Source organism: Sesamum indicum, linkage group LG3, assembly GCF_026168435.1.
Source record: "Sesamum indicum cultivar Baizhima isolate 11 linkage group LG3, ASM2616843v1, whole genome shotgun sequence".
Classification (NCBI taxonomy): domain Eukaryota; kingdom Viridiplantae; phylum Streptophyta; class Magnoliopsida; order Lamiales; family Pedaliaceae; genus Sesamum; species Sesamum indicum.
Genome location: NC_142659.1, coordinates 1,800,904 through 1,815,747, shown reverse-complemented (window position 1 = coordinate 1,815,747; position 14,844 = coordinate 1,800,904). Strand labels below are relative to the sequence as shown.

Sequence of the window (14,844 nt, the reverse complement as noted above, 5' to 3'; positions counted from 1 at the left end):
GAAATAATGTACATATATTCTCTCTCTCTCTGTATATATATATATTTTAAATTATTAAAATGAATTTAAAAATTATTAATTCGATTAATTGAATATAATTTATATTGTAAAATATGCATATTAAAATACTATGATATTACATAATATATCCAGAAAAAGAAAAAGAAAAAAAGTTTTGACTGTCAGTGATTTTGGTCCGCTCCTCCTCCACCCCGCAAAATTTGCCCCTAATCCAGACCTCTTTACACGTCCTTTCTTTGCTGATTCCTTTGTACTTTTTATAAAAACAATCACCATTTCTCATTGAACCCCCAGAAAATTCTTACACCAAACCAACAACTTCTACCAAGAATTCAGGCTCCAAACAAAGCGAAACTGATAAATCCAGCAGATTTTGGGAAATGGGTTCTTGAATTCGCCTTCAAAGATTCAGTTTTCTTGGTATGTTTTCAGCTGCCCTTCTCGATTTCCGGGACTTTGTTGCATTACTGTTGAAAATCCTGCTGTAAAAATCGTGTCTTTGTAGCCCTAGAGAGGTTTAAATTACTGGGTCAAATTCTGTGGTAAGAAAATGAGGGATTTTCCGTCTTGTTTTGGGGAGAATGGAGTTCAAGTTGCTGATGCTTCTTGTTCGAGTGTTGGTGTGAGTAAATCTTCTCAGAATTCTGTGACTTGCGTCTATAGATGTAAACTGTTTGATAAATCTTGCTTGATTAGCATTGTGTGGAGCAAGAGTTTGATGGGCCAATGCCTTAGTGTTGAAATAGATGATGCATCTCATCAGTGCATCTTTAAGGTGGATGTGAAGCCCTCTTTGTTCTCAAAGAGGAAAGGGTCTAAGTGTTTGGAAGTTAATTCAGGTAGAATTGAAGTGTTTTGGGATCTTTCTATGGCGAAATTCGGATCCGGGCCGGAGCCCTTGGAGGGTTACTATATAGGGGTTGTATGTAAGAGGGAGATGGTTTTGCTAATTGGGGATCTGACAAAAGAAGCATTCAAGAAAACCGGAGCGATTGCCTCCCTTTCTAGTGCAGTATTCGTTTCCAAGAGGGAACACATTTGTGGGAAGAGGGTATTTGGAACCAAGGCTCAGTTCTGCGATAATGGCCAAATCCACGACCTTAAAATCGAGTGTGATACGATTTTTGGCGATGATCCGTTTCTTGTGGTTCGTGTCGACTCGAAGCCTGTTATGCAAGTTAAGCATCTCCGGTGGAAATTTCGTGGGAACTGCACAATCTTGGTTGATGGGATTCCAGTTGACGTGTTCTGGGATGTGCACAATTGGTTGTTTGGCTCGAATCTAGGCAGCGCCGTCTTCATGTTTCAAACTAGTTTATCAATGGAAAAACTGTGGACCGGCAATTCAATTTCCGATTCGTCGTCTGTCTTCTCCTGGAGCTGCTCAGGGAGCTTCAAGGAATCCAAGCAGCCAGGTCTTGGCTTTTCTTTGTTCTTGTATGCTTGGAAGTATGAATAGGTATTCATTTCTTTCATTGATTACTAACATTATATCTCATTCGATATTCTTGGGAATCAAAGATCTTTGTTCAAATTTTTCTTAATGGAGTTGATGTTTTTCTTGCATAGAGTCGTCGTATTAGGATAGTATACATCAATTCATGTCTTTAAATCATCTAAATCTGAACCCCTGAGGGAGTGTTTACAGTTTCTATCTTTGAATTCTTGAACTGTTTAAATTACGTTGATTTAAGCCTAAAGTTATAATCAACTTCCCCTCATTTGCAGCTTATTGATAAAATTGTAAATATTAAGTTGTTTTATACATACTCAAACTTCATCTTTTCTACACTTTCGACTTTCGTTTCCAAATATACCCGAGCTTCACTACAGCTAAACTTACAATTTTTTCTACAACTTATTCTACAAACACCCCCTCAGTCTTCTTAATAGCAACCCCCCCCCCCCCCCCCAGTCTTCTTAACTGCAAACAATACCTCATTCTTGTTTAAAGAATGAGTGGACAGATTAATCCTGAGTAGTTCAACTAAAACCTGTCTGAAACGACAAGAATCATGATATAATGTTGTTAATGACGACGGTGATGTCTTGAGCACACATTATAAGTTGATGACAACTCCAACAGCAGCATTTGACCTTTCTGAGTTTTATGGTTGAACCAAAACAGTTGTCCTAAACCTTATAAAATGATTTAGAATCAATGTTTTAGGCCGGTTGCTGAGGAAGAATATCTTTCTTGGCTAGCTGGAAAAGGGGTGTATGATTACAACCAGATGCCTTATGATCTGGAAAATTGCCGTCTCTTTTTCTGCCCTATAGCTCCAATGTTTATCCCTTTCACAGACAAATTGCAAAACTAGTCCCATAATTTAAGGTCATTCCATACTTGATCCCACACTTTACGAGGTTTTAAAAATTAACCCCATGTTAGTTAAAAGTTATAAAAAGAGTCCAAAAATGTTGCCAAAAAAAACCCATGTTGCAAAAAGGGTCTTCTTTGCAATTTTTAACGGAACATGAGGTTAATTTTAAAATTTCATAAAAATGTGAGGTCAAGTATAAAATAACCCTAAAGTGTGGGACAAGTTATGCAATTTTACCACCCTTTCAGATTTGGTTCTTCAAACTCTGTTTGTGGCTCTATATTGCAACCTCCATTTGAGTTGAAAACTTTCACTTTGGTGATTGGTACATGCATAGGCTTCATTTGGTTCTATTCTTTATGCGTTTTTTCTTTATTTTGTGGAAAATAGGGAGAGATAAGTGTGTTTGTATTTTAGAGTTAACTAAGTGGAACAATGATTAGATCGAGCCTGACGTTCATTCCTGAACCCCGATCCGAGCAAGTAAACGGCCATTTTGCCTGGACCTTAGTATGTCGTAGAGGTTTGGTGATCGAGCTGAACAATACATGGATGAGCTCTGTCGAAAGAAATATTTTGTGGTGATTAGGTTCCTTTATCGAGTAACACTAGGGGTGTTCATCAAAATTGCATGACCGGCCCAACCCAAACAGCATCGTAATCGGTGGGTTAAGGGTGGGTTGGGTTGATTTTGGGTTAGGAAAAAAATACCGCCCTTTAGCAATCGAGTTTGGTTTATATTTACATAAACCGCATTGACCGCGTTTGGCCGCAAACAACGACAATAGTCATATACTAGAATTTATATTACATAAGGTAATATTCAAGACAATAATAATTATTACAATACCTTTTATTGGTAATATATCTTTTTTCTATATTATAAACGTGTGAATGATTTGCCATGTTTTGTAATTCTTCGTTATTTGTGGTGCCAATATATCCTTTAATTCAACAATAGAATTATAAATTTATGTGTCCAAATAAATAATTTTGCAATTAGTTCTTTTGTAATATAATTATTAATTATGTACATAGTAGAATAATTGAAACAAAATTCCAATAAAATAAATAATAATAAAGAGTTTTAGCCAAAATTAATAACTATTTAAATAAAAATATTTAAAAATTTTGATAGTAACTAGGAAAAATATATAGACTACATAAATAGAAGAAGATACGATGTAGAAACTTGAAAAAACATATTTTTTTTATGAACAAAAGTAATCTGCAGGACAATGTCCTATTATTTTCATTGTTTGTCTATGTAATGTGATCATCAATGTAAAGTAATATTTACTAAAAAGATTTGACAATAATATTAAATTATAATTAAAAACACAAAGTCAAAATTAATTAAAAAAATATATTTATTTTATTTTAAAGTATTTTTATATTGTGAAGTATATGATGGATATACTTTTAAATTTTCTTATACTTTATTTCTCCGTATAAAAAAAAAATATCAGTCACTATATATTTTTATTTATCTATTTTAGTTATTGTATATCCTACACACGTATACATATATATATATATGTGTGTGCGTGTGCGTCTTTTTGTATGCTTTTGTAGATGATAGTATTTTTTTTTCTTTGGTTATAATTTATTTTCATAATCATCTTATTTTATTTTAAATAATATTTATATATTATTATGATCAGTTTAATTTATAATTTAATTCTAAATAAGAGCTTTTTTCATATTCCACCTGTACATATATATGTGTGTGCATGTGTGTCTTTTTGTATACTTTGTAGATGATAGTATTTTTTTTTTTGTTACAATTTATTTTCATAATCATTTTATATTATTTTAAATAATATTTATATATATTATTATGATCAGTTTAATTTACAATTTAATTCTAAATAAGAGTTTTTTTCATATTCTTATTAAAAAAAGTGGTAAGCCTTTTATATTTATTTTTTATTCTTCTATAATAAATATATAACTATGTATATTTTATATATTGTAGTTGATATAGCATATTTTTATATTTTTGCTAACTATAGAAAAATGCATTTATCATGATAAACAATTATACCAAAAGCATAGTTAGTCATAAAATACTAATGTAATTGTACAAGTCATTAACTCTATACTAAAAACTGCAAAAATTGCTCCAACCTGCCCCAACTCAATTAGACCGCAAAGTACGATTTTAATGATTGTTGGGTTGGACTTGAGCGAAACTTTTCAAAACCGCAAATATTGAGTTGGGCCAAAAAATTACCTAAATTGATCCAATTCGCACTGCGTAAACTCCTAAATAACACAACACACAACGAGTTTAACCCGACTTAGCTTTTGCCTTATTGGAGAGAGGAAGTTTCTTGTATAATATGGATGGTTGTCCTCCAGTATCTAGGGAAAGAAATTTCAAAACTAGTCAATTCAAATCGAGTTAAGTCGTTTATTTTGATTTGTTGAATATATCGTAATCTAAATTTAGAATAAAATTGCACCAACACTTTATTGACTTGGTTTTGGATTAGCACAAAGAGAAAGTGTGAAATTCGAACCATTAACTATATATTATGTAATTTTTTAAACTTATTATCAAGTAACCCGATTTTGACAATTCGAGTAGGGGTTTGGGTAGGGAGTCAAGAGGCACAGTGGGCTGAGCTAGACTAGCAGGGCCCAAGATTGCTTGAGATTGGGTTGGTCCTGGGACAATCCCAGGTATTGAAACTTAGGACCAACTCAGCCTAATGGCCAGGACCACCTGATCTTGAGCCGAGCCTGCTGGGCTATTTTTTTTTGTAAAAATAATATATGACATATAACTTTTATTTTATTCTCCTAAACTAATTATTATTACAGCTTTTTATACTTTTGAAACTCTAAAAGTAATATCTTTATTGTTCTACTTGTAAATTTTTAGTATTTTGATTCAGTAATACTCTTTATTTTTTTTTAAAGTTTATTTTAAATTCTTTTAAATTTATTATCATCTAAGTTTATTATTGTAAGTTTGTTCGTAAAATTTTATTAAGTTCATTATATAATTTTAAATATTATTTTTTCTAGTTATGATTTTTTTGGTGTGATCTAATTTATTATTTATTTTATTTTATAATAAACTATAAAATTAAGTAATTATTCCAAAAAAAAAATTCCTATTTTATAAAAAAAAATAAAAATAAAATATGTACATTCGTGCCTAATCCGAGCCTCAATCGGGCCGGTTCATGGGCTGGATTTGGGACCCAATTATGGCCATTTAAAGGTCCAAGACCACTCCAAGACCGATCATAAACAATAGCGGGGTGGTCCTGGTTCAAACTTTTTCGGGCTAATCCGTGCTGGTCCTGAGCCGACTTGACCTATTGTGCACCTTGAGTAGGGAGTGCTAAACTACCCAGTTGGGTATTCAAGATTTTGAAAAAAAAAAAAAAAGAAAAACTGTTTTTTCTCTTTCCTTCTAGTCTTCTTCTTCCTTCCCAACAAAAAATCCTTTCCAAGTGTGAAAAAACGTAAAATGAGACTAAAAGAACGTAAACTAAGCAACAACAACTTTGGCCTTGGTTGGTCCTGTTCATCATCTTCTTCACCTACTTTCAGCAATTTTCTTCTGCTATAACACTTCCGTCTTCATCCCCCCTCAAGCTGGACTTGTGATAAAGTCAATAAGTCCTAGCTTGCCCTGAAAAGAGTGGAAAAGAGGTCCTGTGAGTGGTTTGGTAAAAATGTCAGCCAGTTGATCTTTGGACCGAACATGAGTAGGGGCTAGAAAACCAGATTTGTAATGGTCACGAACAAGATGACAATCGATTTCCAGGTGTTTCGTTCTTTCATGAAAGACGGGATTACTGATGATTGTAATGCAGCCTATTGTCATAGAAGAAAGGAACAGGACGTAGTATTTGAATGCCAAGGTCTTGTAGAAGAGCTGCAATCCATGCTAGTTCACACGCATGGATCCCATGGCCTTATACTCTGCAGAACGACATACAATATTCTGCGTTTTTGTCTTCCAAGAGATTAATGCTTTTTCTAAGAAGATGCAATATCCAGTTAAAGACTTTCTACTATCTGGACAAAAGGCCAATCAACATCACAATATGCCTTAAGTCTGGATTCTGTGTCTGCAGGAAAAAATAAGCCTTTATGGGGAATTCCTTTGAGGTATTTAACTACATGGATTGTTGCATCCCAATTTTCATTACAGAGCACTTGAAGAAACTGGCTTAGTTGCTACACTGCATGGGATATATCAAGCTTTGTGAAGTTCAGGTATAAATGTTTTCCTACCAATCTTCTATAAGTGTCTGGTTGTGGAAGAGCATGATCTGAGGATGCACTAAGTTTAATTCCAGGACGCAATGGTGTGTTTGTGGTGCGAGCTTCAGTCAGCTTCATGTCTAGGATAATGTCTTGTATATATTTGCTCTGAGTGAGGGCTACACCTACAGTAGCTCGAGCAATTTCCAATCCAAGGAAGTACTTAGCTGGTCCCAGGTCTTTGATTGTGAATAGATTGTCTAGATACTGTTTTACTTCTGAGATTTGGGAAACTGATATGCCTACAAGTAGAATATCGTCAGCACATACTAATAAAGCAAGAAAACCAGCTGATGAAGTTTTGGTGAATAAGCAATAATCATTCTTTGATTGCTTGAAGCTAAACTCCTCTAGCTTGGAAGTAAATTCACAGTTCCATTGCCTGGAAGCTTGTTTAAGTCCATACAAGGACTTCCTTAGCTTGCACACGTAACCTGAAGGAACATCATAACCCTCTGGAGGATTCATGTAAATCTCCTCATCCACGAAGCCATGTTAAAAGGCATTATTAACATCCAATTGATGCAATTCCCATCCAGCTGAGACAGTTGCTCCAATGAGAGTTCTCATTGTAACTACCTCAGCTACAGGTGAGCAGCTTCAAAATAATCAATTCCTTCTACTTGGTTGTAGCCTTTGGCTACCAACTTGGCCTTATGCCTATCCAATAAGCCATCTGAATTAAATTTAAGTTTAAAAATCCACCTACATCCAATGGCTTGTTTGTTGGGAGGTAAGGGAGTTACTTCCCATGTTTGATTGTTTTTTAGTACTGTAAGCTCATACTGCATGGCTTTAACCCATTTTATCTATGAAGCTACTTGTTGATAAGATTGAGATTTTTGAAAAGTGGAAACAGAGGCAACAAAACTAGTATATGCAGTGGACATGACAGATACAACAGGTGAAGTATGTTCACTGGAGTAATTGCATACAAAATCTGACATCCAAGCAGGTTTAGAAGTGATTCTATTTGATCTTCTAAGTGTTGGAGTCATTATGTCAATTATTTCTTCTTCTTTATTAGAAATACAAGTATCTATAGCAGGTTCTTCATCTGATATATTTAAAGGTAATGAGATAGGATAAGTGACGGGATTTGTTAATTCTCCTTTATAGGGAAAAATATTTTCATGAAATACCACATCCCTACTTATTAATGTTGTTTTCTTTTCAATGTCAAAGATTCTACAGCCCTTATACCCGTGTGCATAACCAAGAAATACACACTTTGATGCTCTATGATCAAATTTTGTTTTAAAAGACTGCGTGTTTGTTGCAAAACATAAGCATCCAAACACCTTCATGTGATGATAGTTCACACGTTTATTATATAATATTTCATAAGGAGTTTCCCACTTCAAAGTTGCAGAAGGAAGTCTATTAATAATGTTAGTGAAGTTTATATTTGAATGTTTGTCCATTAAATTATTTAACATCATCATAATATAAATTAGGTGAATTGTATTGATACCATGAGGTAAGGTCAATTATACATCATCTTGTATTTCTCTGTAAGATTATGACTGCATCATATGAGGGGTGTTGGTACAACATTTTTCAAAGGGTGTTTGTATATATTTTCTTTTGAATAGAGAATATAGTTATAATTACAACTATAAATGCAAGAGTTGTAACTATAATTTTATAAAAAAACAAGAGGTGTTTGTGTATTTTAATTTAATTTTAAAAATATTAATATAATTTACTTTATAAATTATTATTGAAATCGTATATTCAATTATAATTTTGTCCGACGCTAAATTCTCAATAACCCTTTGTCAAAAAATAAACAAAAAGAGATCATTTTATTAAATTGCTTTAAGAATACGAACTTTATGCGATCAATGATAAAAACTCAATTAAACACTATTTAAAGAACTATCGGCATTCAAGAAATTCTGACTCATATTAAGTTCGATTTGATTAATATATAATTTATAAAAAGTGATCAATGACTTGACAAGTATACCACAATTACTTTATAATTGATTTGATCTGATCATTTGTGTAAAATTTTCATTACTTTTTCATTTAATAAAAATCATATACAGATAATTTTGGCTTTTGCCTAAAGAAAGCCTACAATATAGTAAAAAATTCCAAAATGTAGCTTTCGTTGCAAATAAATATTTCTTATATTAGTAATATGCAGCAGCCGCTACGTATACGTATAATTTCTTAAAATAATTTAAATAAAAATATTAATATAATTTTTTATTCAACATTTTTATAGATAAGCAAAATACAAAAAATATATATAATAATAAATATAAGAGATAATTATATTTACACATTTGACTTATGATCTATTTTATATTAAATTATCTTTATTTTTTGAAAAATAACACGTATGTCCACTAAAAACGTGAATATCATTTACATAATTACTCCTGTTCTTTTGTTGCCAGTGGTGAATTTCATAATTACGCAATAGGTAAGGATAATTTGTGTAAATAAATCATAAATGGGATAATAACTATAATTATCCATAAATACAAATATTGTATTTATAAACAAATATTGTTAAAAGAAGATAAAGATATAAAATCGCAGAGGAAAAAAATCATGGAAAAATAAAAAAATTAAATTAAATTTCACCCGTCACCAATTATAGTATAGTACAGATTATCAAATATTTTCTAAAATGTAATAATTATGCGAATTTTATATTATATGGAATAATAATAATAATAAAAAAGGCAAAAACACATGAAAGAAAGTCGTCATGCATTGAACACGTTTTATATAATCAGAGAAATACAAATTCTGAGCTCACAAATCGTACACTTGCTTCCCAGTAAACTTCACCTCAATCGGGCTAACATTCTTCCCGATCGACCTCATATTCTGCCCGACTCCGGTCCGACCCGGATTCACCTTCTCCGGGTACACCCCGTCTTTCGGGTGCAGATACTGGACCTCACCATTCGGGAAAACCCTGTAAAACTGGTACTTGATCTTGTACTTGGATCTCAGCCTCGTCCCCAGCGCCAGACACTGCTCTTTCCGGGCCAGTTTCAGCAAGTTCGGCCCCTGCCGCATGATGGCGGCGCCTCCCGTCGGCATCTCGAACACTTGTTCCTTCGGGGAATCCCATGTGATCACGTAGAACTCCTCCACCTGGGCCTTACGCAGAAGCCCGCCAGTGCTGCCGCCGAAGATCGGCGAGGGGGTGTTTGGGTCGAGCTCCGGTGGAGTGAATCCGGCGGGGGCTTCGGGCTCTTTGGTCGCGGCTGGCGCTTCCTCGGCCATTGCGCGGATGGGGCGGTGGGAAACGGAGGCGACGCCCTTGATTGGCGCCTTAGGGGTGGAGAATTGAGCGATTGACTGCTTCCACGGCGCGGCGACGCGGTCGGCGGGTTTTGCTGCTGAGAGGGTGGGGGTGAAGAGGGAGGCTTGAGTTGCCATGGCCATGGAGGAAGATTGACTGCTTTCGGGTTCGGATTGTGGGCGGTGGAGGGGATGAATGAATGAATATGAGTATTGAAATTGATGGAGGAAAATGAGGTTTGTGTGGAGGGAGATTTGGATATTGGATAGGATGATTCGTGTTTGGACCAATTAGAATGTCTGATTTTGATACGCCGATTTTGTGGTGCCACGTGTCTTTTCATAAACTAATTTTTTAGTGCAATAAACAAATTATCTAAAATCAATTTTGATAAGTGTAAATTGGGAAATGATATTTTTCGTCCCGTAAATTAAATTTGTTCTACTTTTGGTTCCAATAGTTACAAAACTTTTACTTTTTATTTCATAATTTTAAAAAAAATAGCTCTTTTGGTCCCTGACACTTTTTCGTTAGATAATTAATGAAAAATGTCACTTGATCGTTAAGTGCATGAGGCCAAATATGGTATATTTTCAAGTTACGGGACCAAAGGTAAAAATTATGTAACCAATGGGACTGAAAGGTAAACGCTCTGATAACCACGTGATTGTTAAATACATGAGACCAAAAGTGTTATATTTTTCGAGTTATGGAACAAAAAGTAAGAAATATATAACCAATAGGACAAAAAAGGGTAGACGCTTTAATGGCCATATGGTTAAGATATCTAATAAAAATGTACCATAAGACCAAAAATATTGATTTTTAGAAATTACGGGCTAAAAATAATAATTTCTATACGTAACCAATATCATCAAAATAAAAAATTTTAAAAATTATGAGACCAAAAATATTATTTTCCCTAATGTAAACACTAAATATTCGAAGATAAGTTACCTTAGCAATTGAATTTATACTATTTATTTAGTATTTTATAGGGTGAATTAGCAATTTACCCCTTTGTGATATTAAAACTAAGCACATTACCCCTTATAGAAAAATATAGCAATTTACCCTCTTATACTTTTTAAAAATGACGCAATTTACCTCCTTATACTGGGAGGTATAAGGATGTAAATTGATTCATTTTAAAAATCATAAGGGGTAAATTGTTGTATTTTAAAAAATACAGGGAGGTAAATCGTTATTTATTTTTTCATAAGAGGATAATTTGCTATTTGGATCGCAAGGAGTTGTTTGCATTTTTTTCGTATCTTATATCAAGAATTTTAACTTAGTAGTATCACTTTTGAAAATATAAATGACTTGTATTACAGTTACCATCACATAGACTTGGGGGACTATAGATCGTGTTTATACGAATACTTAGGAAATAATTTTTACATCAATATAAAAAATCAACTCCATAGTATTGTAGCATAAAACAACATATTTTATTGATCAAGCCAACATATATGACCCTACATTATTGACGTAGAAAGCCCTAATTTATCTGAAAAAGACCAAATTATCCTTGGAAGAGCTCAAAATTACAATTTTACCTGAAGAATCCGTACATTATTAATCGGGTGGGATCACGATCCGGGTTGTGTCAACGATCCGATCCTGTCAACTCGGGACACGTGGAAGACGCCCATTGGACCAACCAAACCCCTAGTTTTACGCTATAAAAACTCCATAGTCAGTGCATTTATGGTATGCTCCTTTTACCACTCTTTACTTTCTGGTCTCTTCGATTTTCCAGCTTGCAAGCGATCTGCCTTTATGACCTCAAACCAAATACTGACTTAAGTATCGGAGGGTCTTAGCTGGAGGCTACCCCAACAAGCCTAATGATTTGCTTCTTTTCTCAGGGCCCAATCACTAGTTTGGGAGAGATAGCAACATCGAACCGCCTGGAGGACCCGTTTGCCAAGGAGGTCGCATGGACTTCAACTTGGATCATTATTCTTCTTCAATTATTCAAGATAAAACAGTCATCTTGATCGATATTGAGTCGTTTATTTATTTATTTATTTTTGTATGTGATAAATATTTGATTGGACCTGAATGAATTATATATTGATCGGAATTTAATTATTAAAAGACGAAAAAGCCCTTCATTAAGGGCATGGAAGACATTTCGCCAAAATCCGCACAGCGACCCGACCCAAACTCTAAAGACGGTTAAGCACTGCACGATTGAAGCTAAGGCAGGCTTAGATTAGGATATGTGGATTGATCTACAGTGTCAAATTGGACCCTGTAATACTTCAAATTTGACTCACTCGAGGTAACTGACATTTATCACACAAAATGATCCTCATTAAACCATAAAAGGCCTCAAAATTTTCTCTTTCAAATGATGTTGGATCGTCTACTTTTTTGTACACATGTACACGTTAGATGTATAAAGATTACATTATTTTATGTTATTTGAAGGAAGACGACATCCATGTGGCGGGTACATGCTCTTAATTATTAGACCATGTTTACCAGCCTTATTGGGATAATGTTGAATCATATATCAGCCAGTAGAAAGATAATTTTGAGAAGAGAAAAATGAAATTAAGACACGATTCCCATATCTCAAGCTCGATCACTCACCATGGAAGAAAAAGGAAGAGGAGCATTTTACAAGCTAGAGTAAAAGTTCTGTAAAAGCCCATGCCCATCAAAATTATTCCCAATTACTTTGGTATTGTTATAAACTTAGAGAAATTCTAAATTTATTAGCCTATCACTCTTAATAGAATATAAAGTAAAATATATGTATTTCTCCAACAAACTTTCTTTGTTATTCTCTCCAAAAACTATTTACAAATGAGATACATGGTGGTATTTATAGACCACCAAAAATGTGGTTACAAAATACACCATAAATCATTATAATTACAAATCATAATGGGGATACAAAGGGTATAACATAATGGGTATTAAAAATGAATATGAAGAGGTGTATGCATTCATATATACATATTATATATAATACTCCCCCTTGAATGCATACCTCTTTATTATATACATCCTGCCTCGTTAAAAACCTTGCCTGAAAAAACCCAATGGGATAAAAACCAAGGCTAAGGAAAAGAGTACAGTTGTATAATCTCCCCCTCAATTGAAGCAGATATCTTTCAGGTGTCGCATGCCAATATTACGTACGAGTTGTTTGAACACCTTTGTTGGTAACGCCTTCGTAAACAAATCTGCTAAGTTCTGACTTGATGAAATTTGTTTAACATCAACTTTGCCTTCCACTTGAAGCTCGTGAGTGGAGAAAAATTTTGGTAATATGTGCTTGGTTCTGTCGCCTTTAATATAATCATCCTTGATTTGGGCGATGCACGCTGCATTGTCTTCATATATTACTGTGGGACTTTTCTCGATTGATTGCAGTCCACATGATTCATGCACATAATGTATTAGTGATCTAAGCCATACACATTCACGCCCAGCCTCGTATAATGCAATTAATTCTGCATGATTTGATGAGGTGGCTACCAAAGTCTGTTTGGTTGAACGCCATGAAATAGCAGTTCCACCATACATGAATACATATCCAGATTGAGATATAGCTTTATGTGGATCAGATAAATACCCCGCATCTGAATAACCAACTAATTTGGTTGTTTTGGCATCATCATGCCTTTCAAAATATAGTCCCATGTCACTTGTTCCACGTAAATAACGTAGAACGTGTTTAACACCATTCCAGTGTCTCTTGTTGGTGTTGAACTATATCTTGCTAGTAGATTAACAGAAAATGCTATATCTGGTCGGGTATTATTAGCAAGATACATCAATGCACCAATTGCACTGAGATATGGTACTTCTGGACCTAAAATCTCATCGTTATGTGCTGGAGGACGAAATAGATCTTTATTAACATCAAGCGATCGAACTACCATAGGTGTACTCAATGGATGAGCTTTGTCCATATGAAAACGCTTAAGGACTTTTTCTATATAGTTCGATTGATGAATGAAAATTCCACCCTTAGTATGTTCGAACTGCAGGCTGAGACAATACTTTGTAGTGCCTAAATCGTTCATCTCAAACTCACTTTTTAAGTAATTAGCTGCTTGTCGAATCTCTTCAGGAGATCCAATAATATTCAAATCATCAACATACACAGCTATGATTACAAATCCCGACTCTGTCCTCTTTATGAATAAACATGGACTTATTTGATTATGGCAAAATCCTTTCTTTATTAAGTACTCACTAAGACGATTGTACCACATACGTCCTGATTGTTTAAGTCCGTACAAGGACCTTTTCAATTTGATGGAGTACATATGACGAGACTTTGACCGTAATGCTTCAGGCAATTTTAATCCTTCAGGGATTCTCATATAGATATCTGTATCCAATGACCCATACAGATATGCAGTTACCACATCCATGAGCTGCATTTGTAGTTGTTCAATTACTGATAAACTGATTAAAAATCTAAGTGTGGTAGCATCCACTACAGGTGAATATGTTTCAGTAAAATCAATTCCGGGCTTTTGAGTAAAGCCTTGGGCCACAAGTCTAGCTTTGTACCTTACAACTTCATTTCGTTCATTTCTCTTGCGTATGAACACCCACTTATAGCCAACAGGTTTGACACCTTTTGGTGTTGGAGTTATAGGTCCAAATACTTCTCGTTTATTTAGTGAGTCTAGCTCATCTTGTATGGCCTTTTTCCAACTTTTCCAATCATTTCGATGTCTACATTCCTCCATAGTTTGAGGATCATTTTCATCTTCATCCATGATTTGGACGGCTACAGAATAGGCAAAAATATCATTCATTTCAATTTCTTTATGATACCAACCTAAACTGTTATGAGCATAATTAATAGACATCTCGTAACTGTCCTCGACATCTTGCTCATTGCTTTTGGAGTCATCAGATAAAACCGCTTCAGGGATTTTATCCTTAGAGACA

General features: G+C 34.3%; 2 protein-coding genes across 2 annotated transcripts; one reads left to right on the top strand and one right to left on the bottom strand.

Moving 5' to 3' along the window:
• The first annotated feature begins 221 nt into the window (after positions 1-221).
• LOC105156990 (uncharacterized) lies at positions 222-1,587 on the top strand. Its single transcript, XM_011073274.3, has one exon. The coding sequence runs from the start codon at positions 572-574 to the stop codon at positions 1,478-1,480; it is 909 nt and encodes a 302-aa protein (XP_011071576.1). The 5' UTR covers positions 222-571; the 3' UTR covers positions 1,481-1,587.
• A 7,761-nt stretch (positions 1,588-9,348) lies between these two features.
• Positions 9,349-10,130, bottom strand: LOC105156989 (photosystem I reaction center subunit II, chloroplastic). The gene has a single exon (XM_011073273.3). The coding sequence runs from the start codon at positions 10,050-10,052 to the stop codon at positions 9,411-9,413; it is 642 nt and encodes a 213-aa protein (XP_011071575.1). The 5' UTR covers positions 10,053-10,130; the 3' UTR covers positions 9,349-9,410.
• Positions 10,131-14,844: the final 4,714 nt, after the last annotated feature.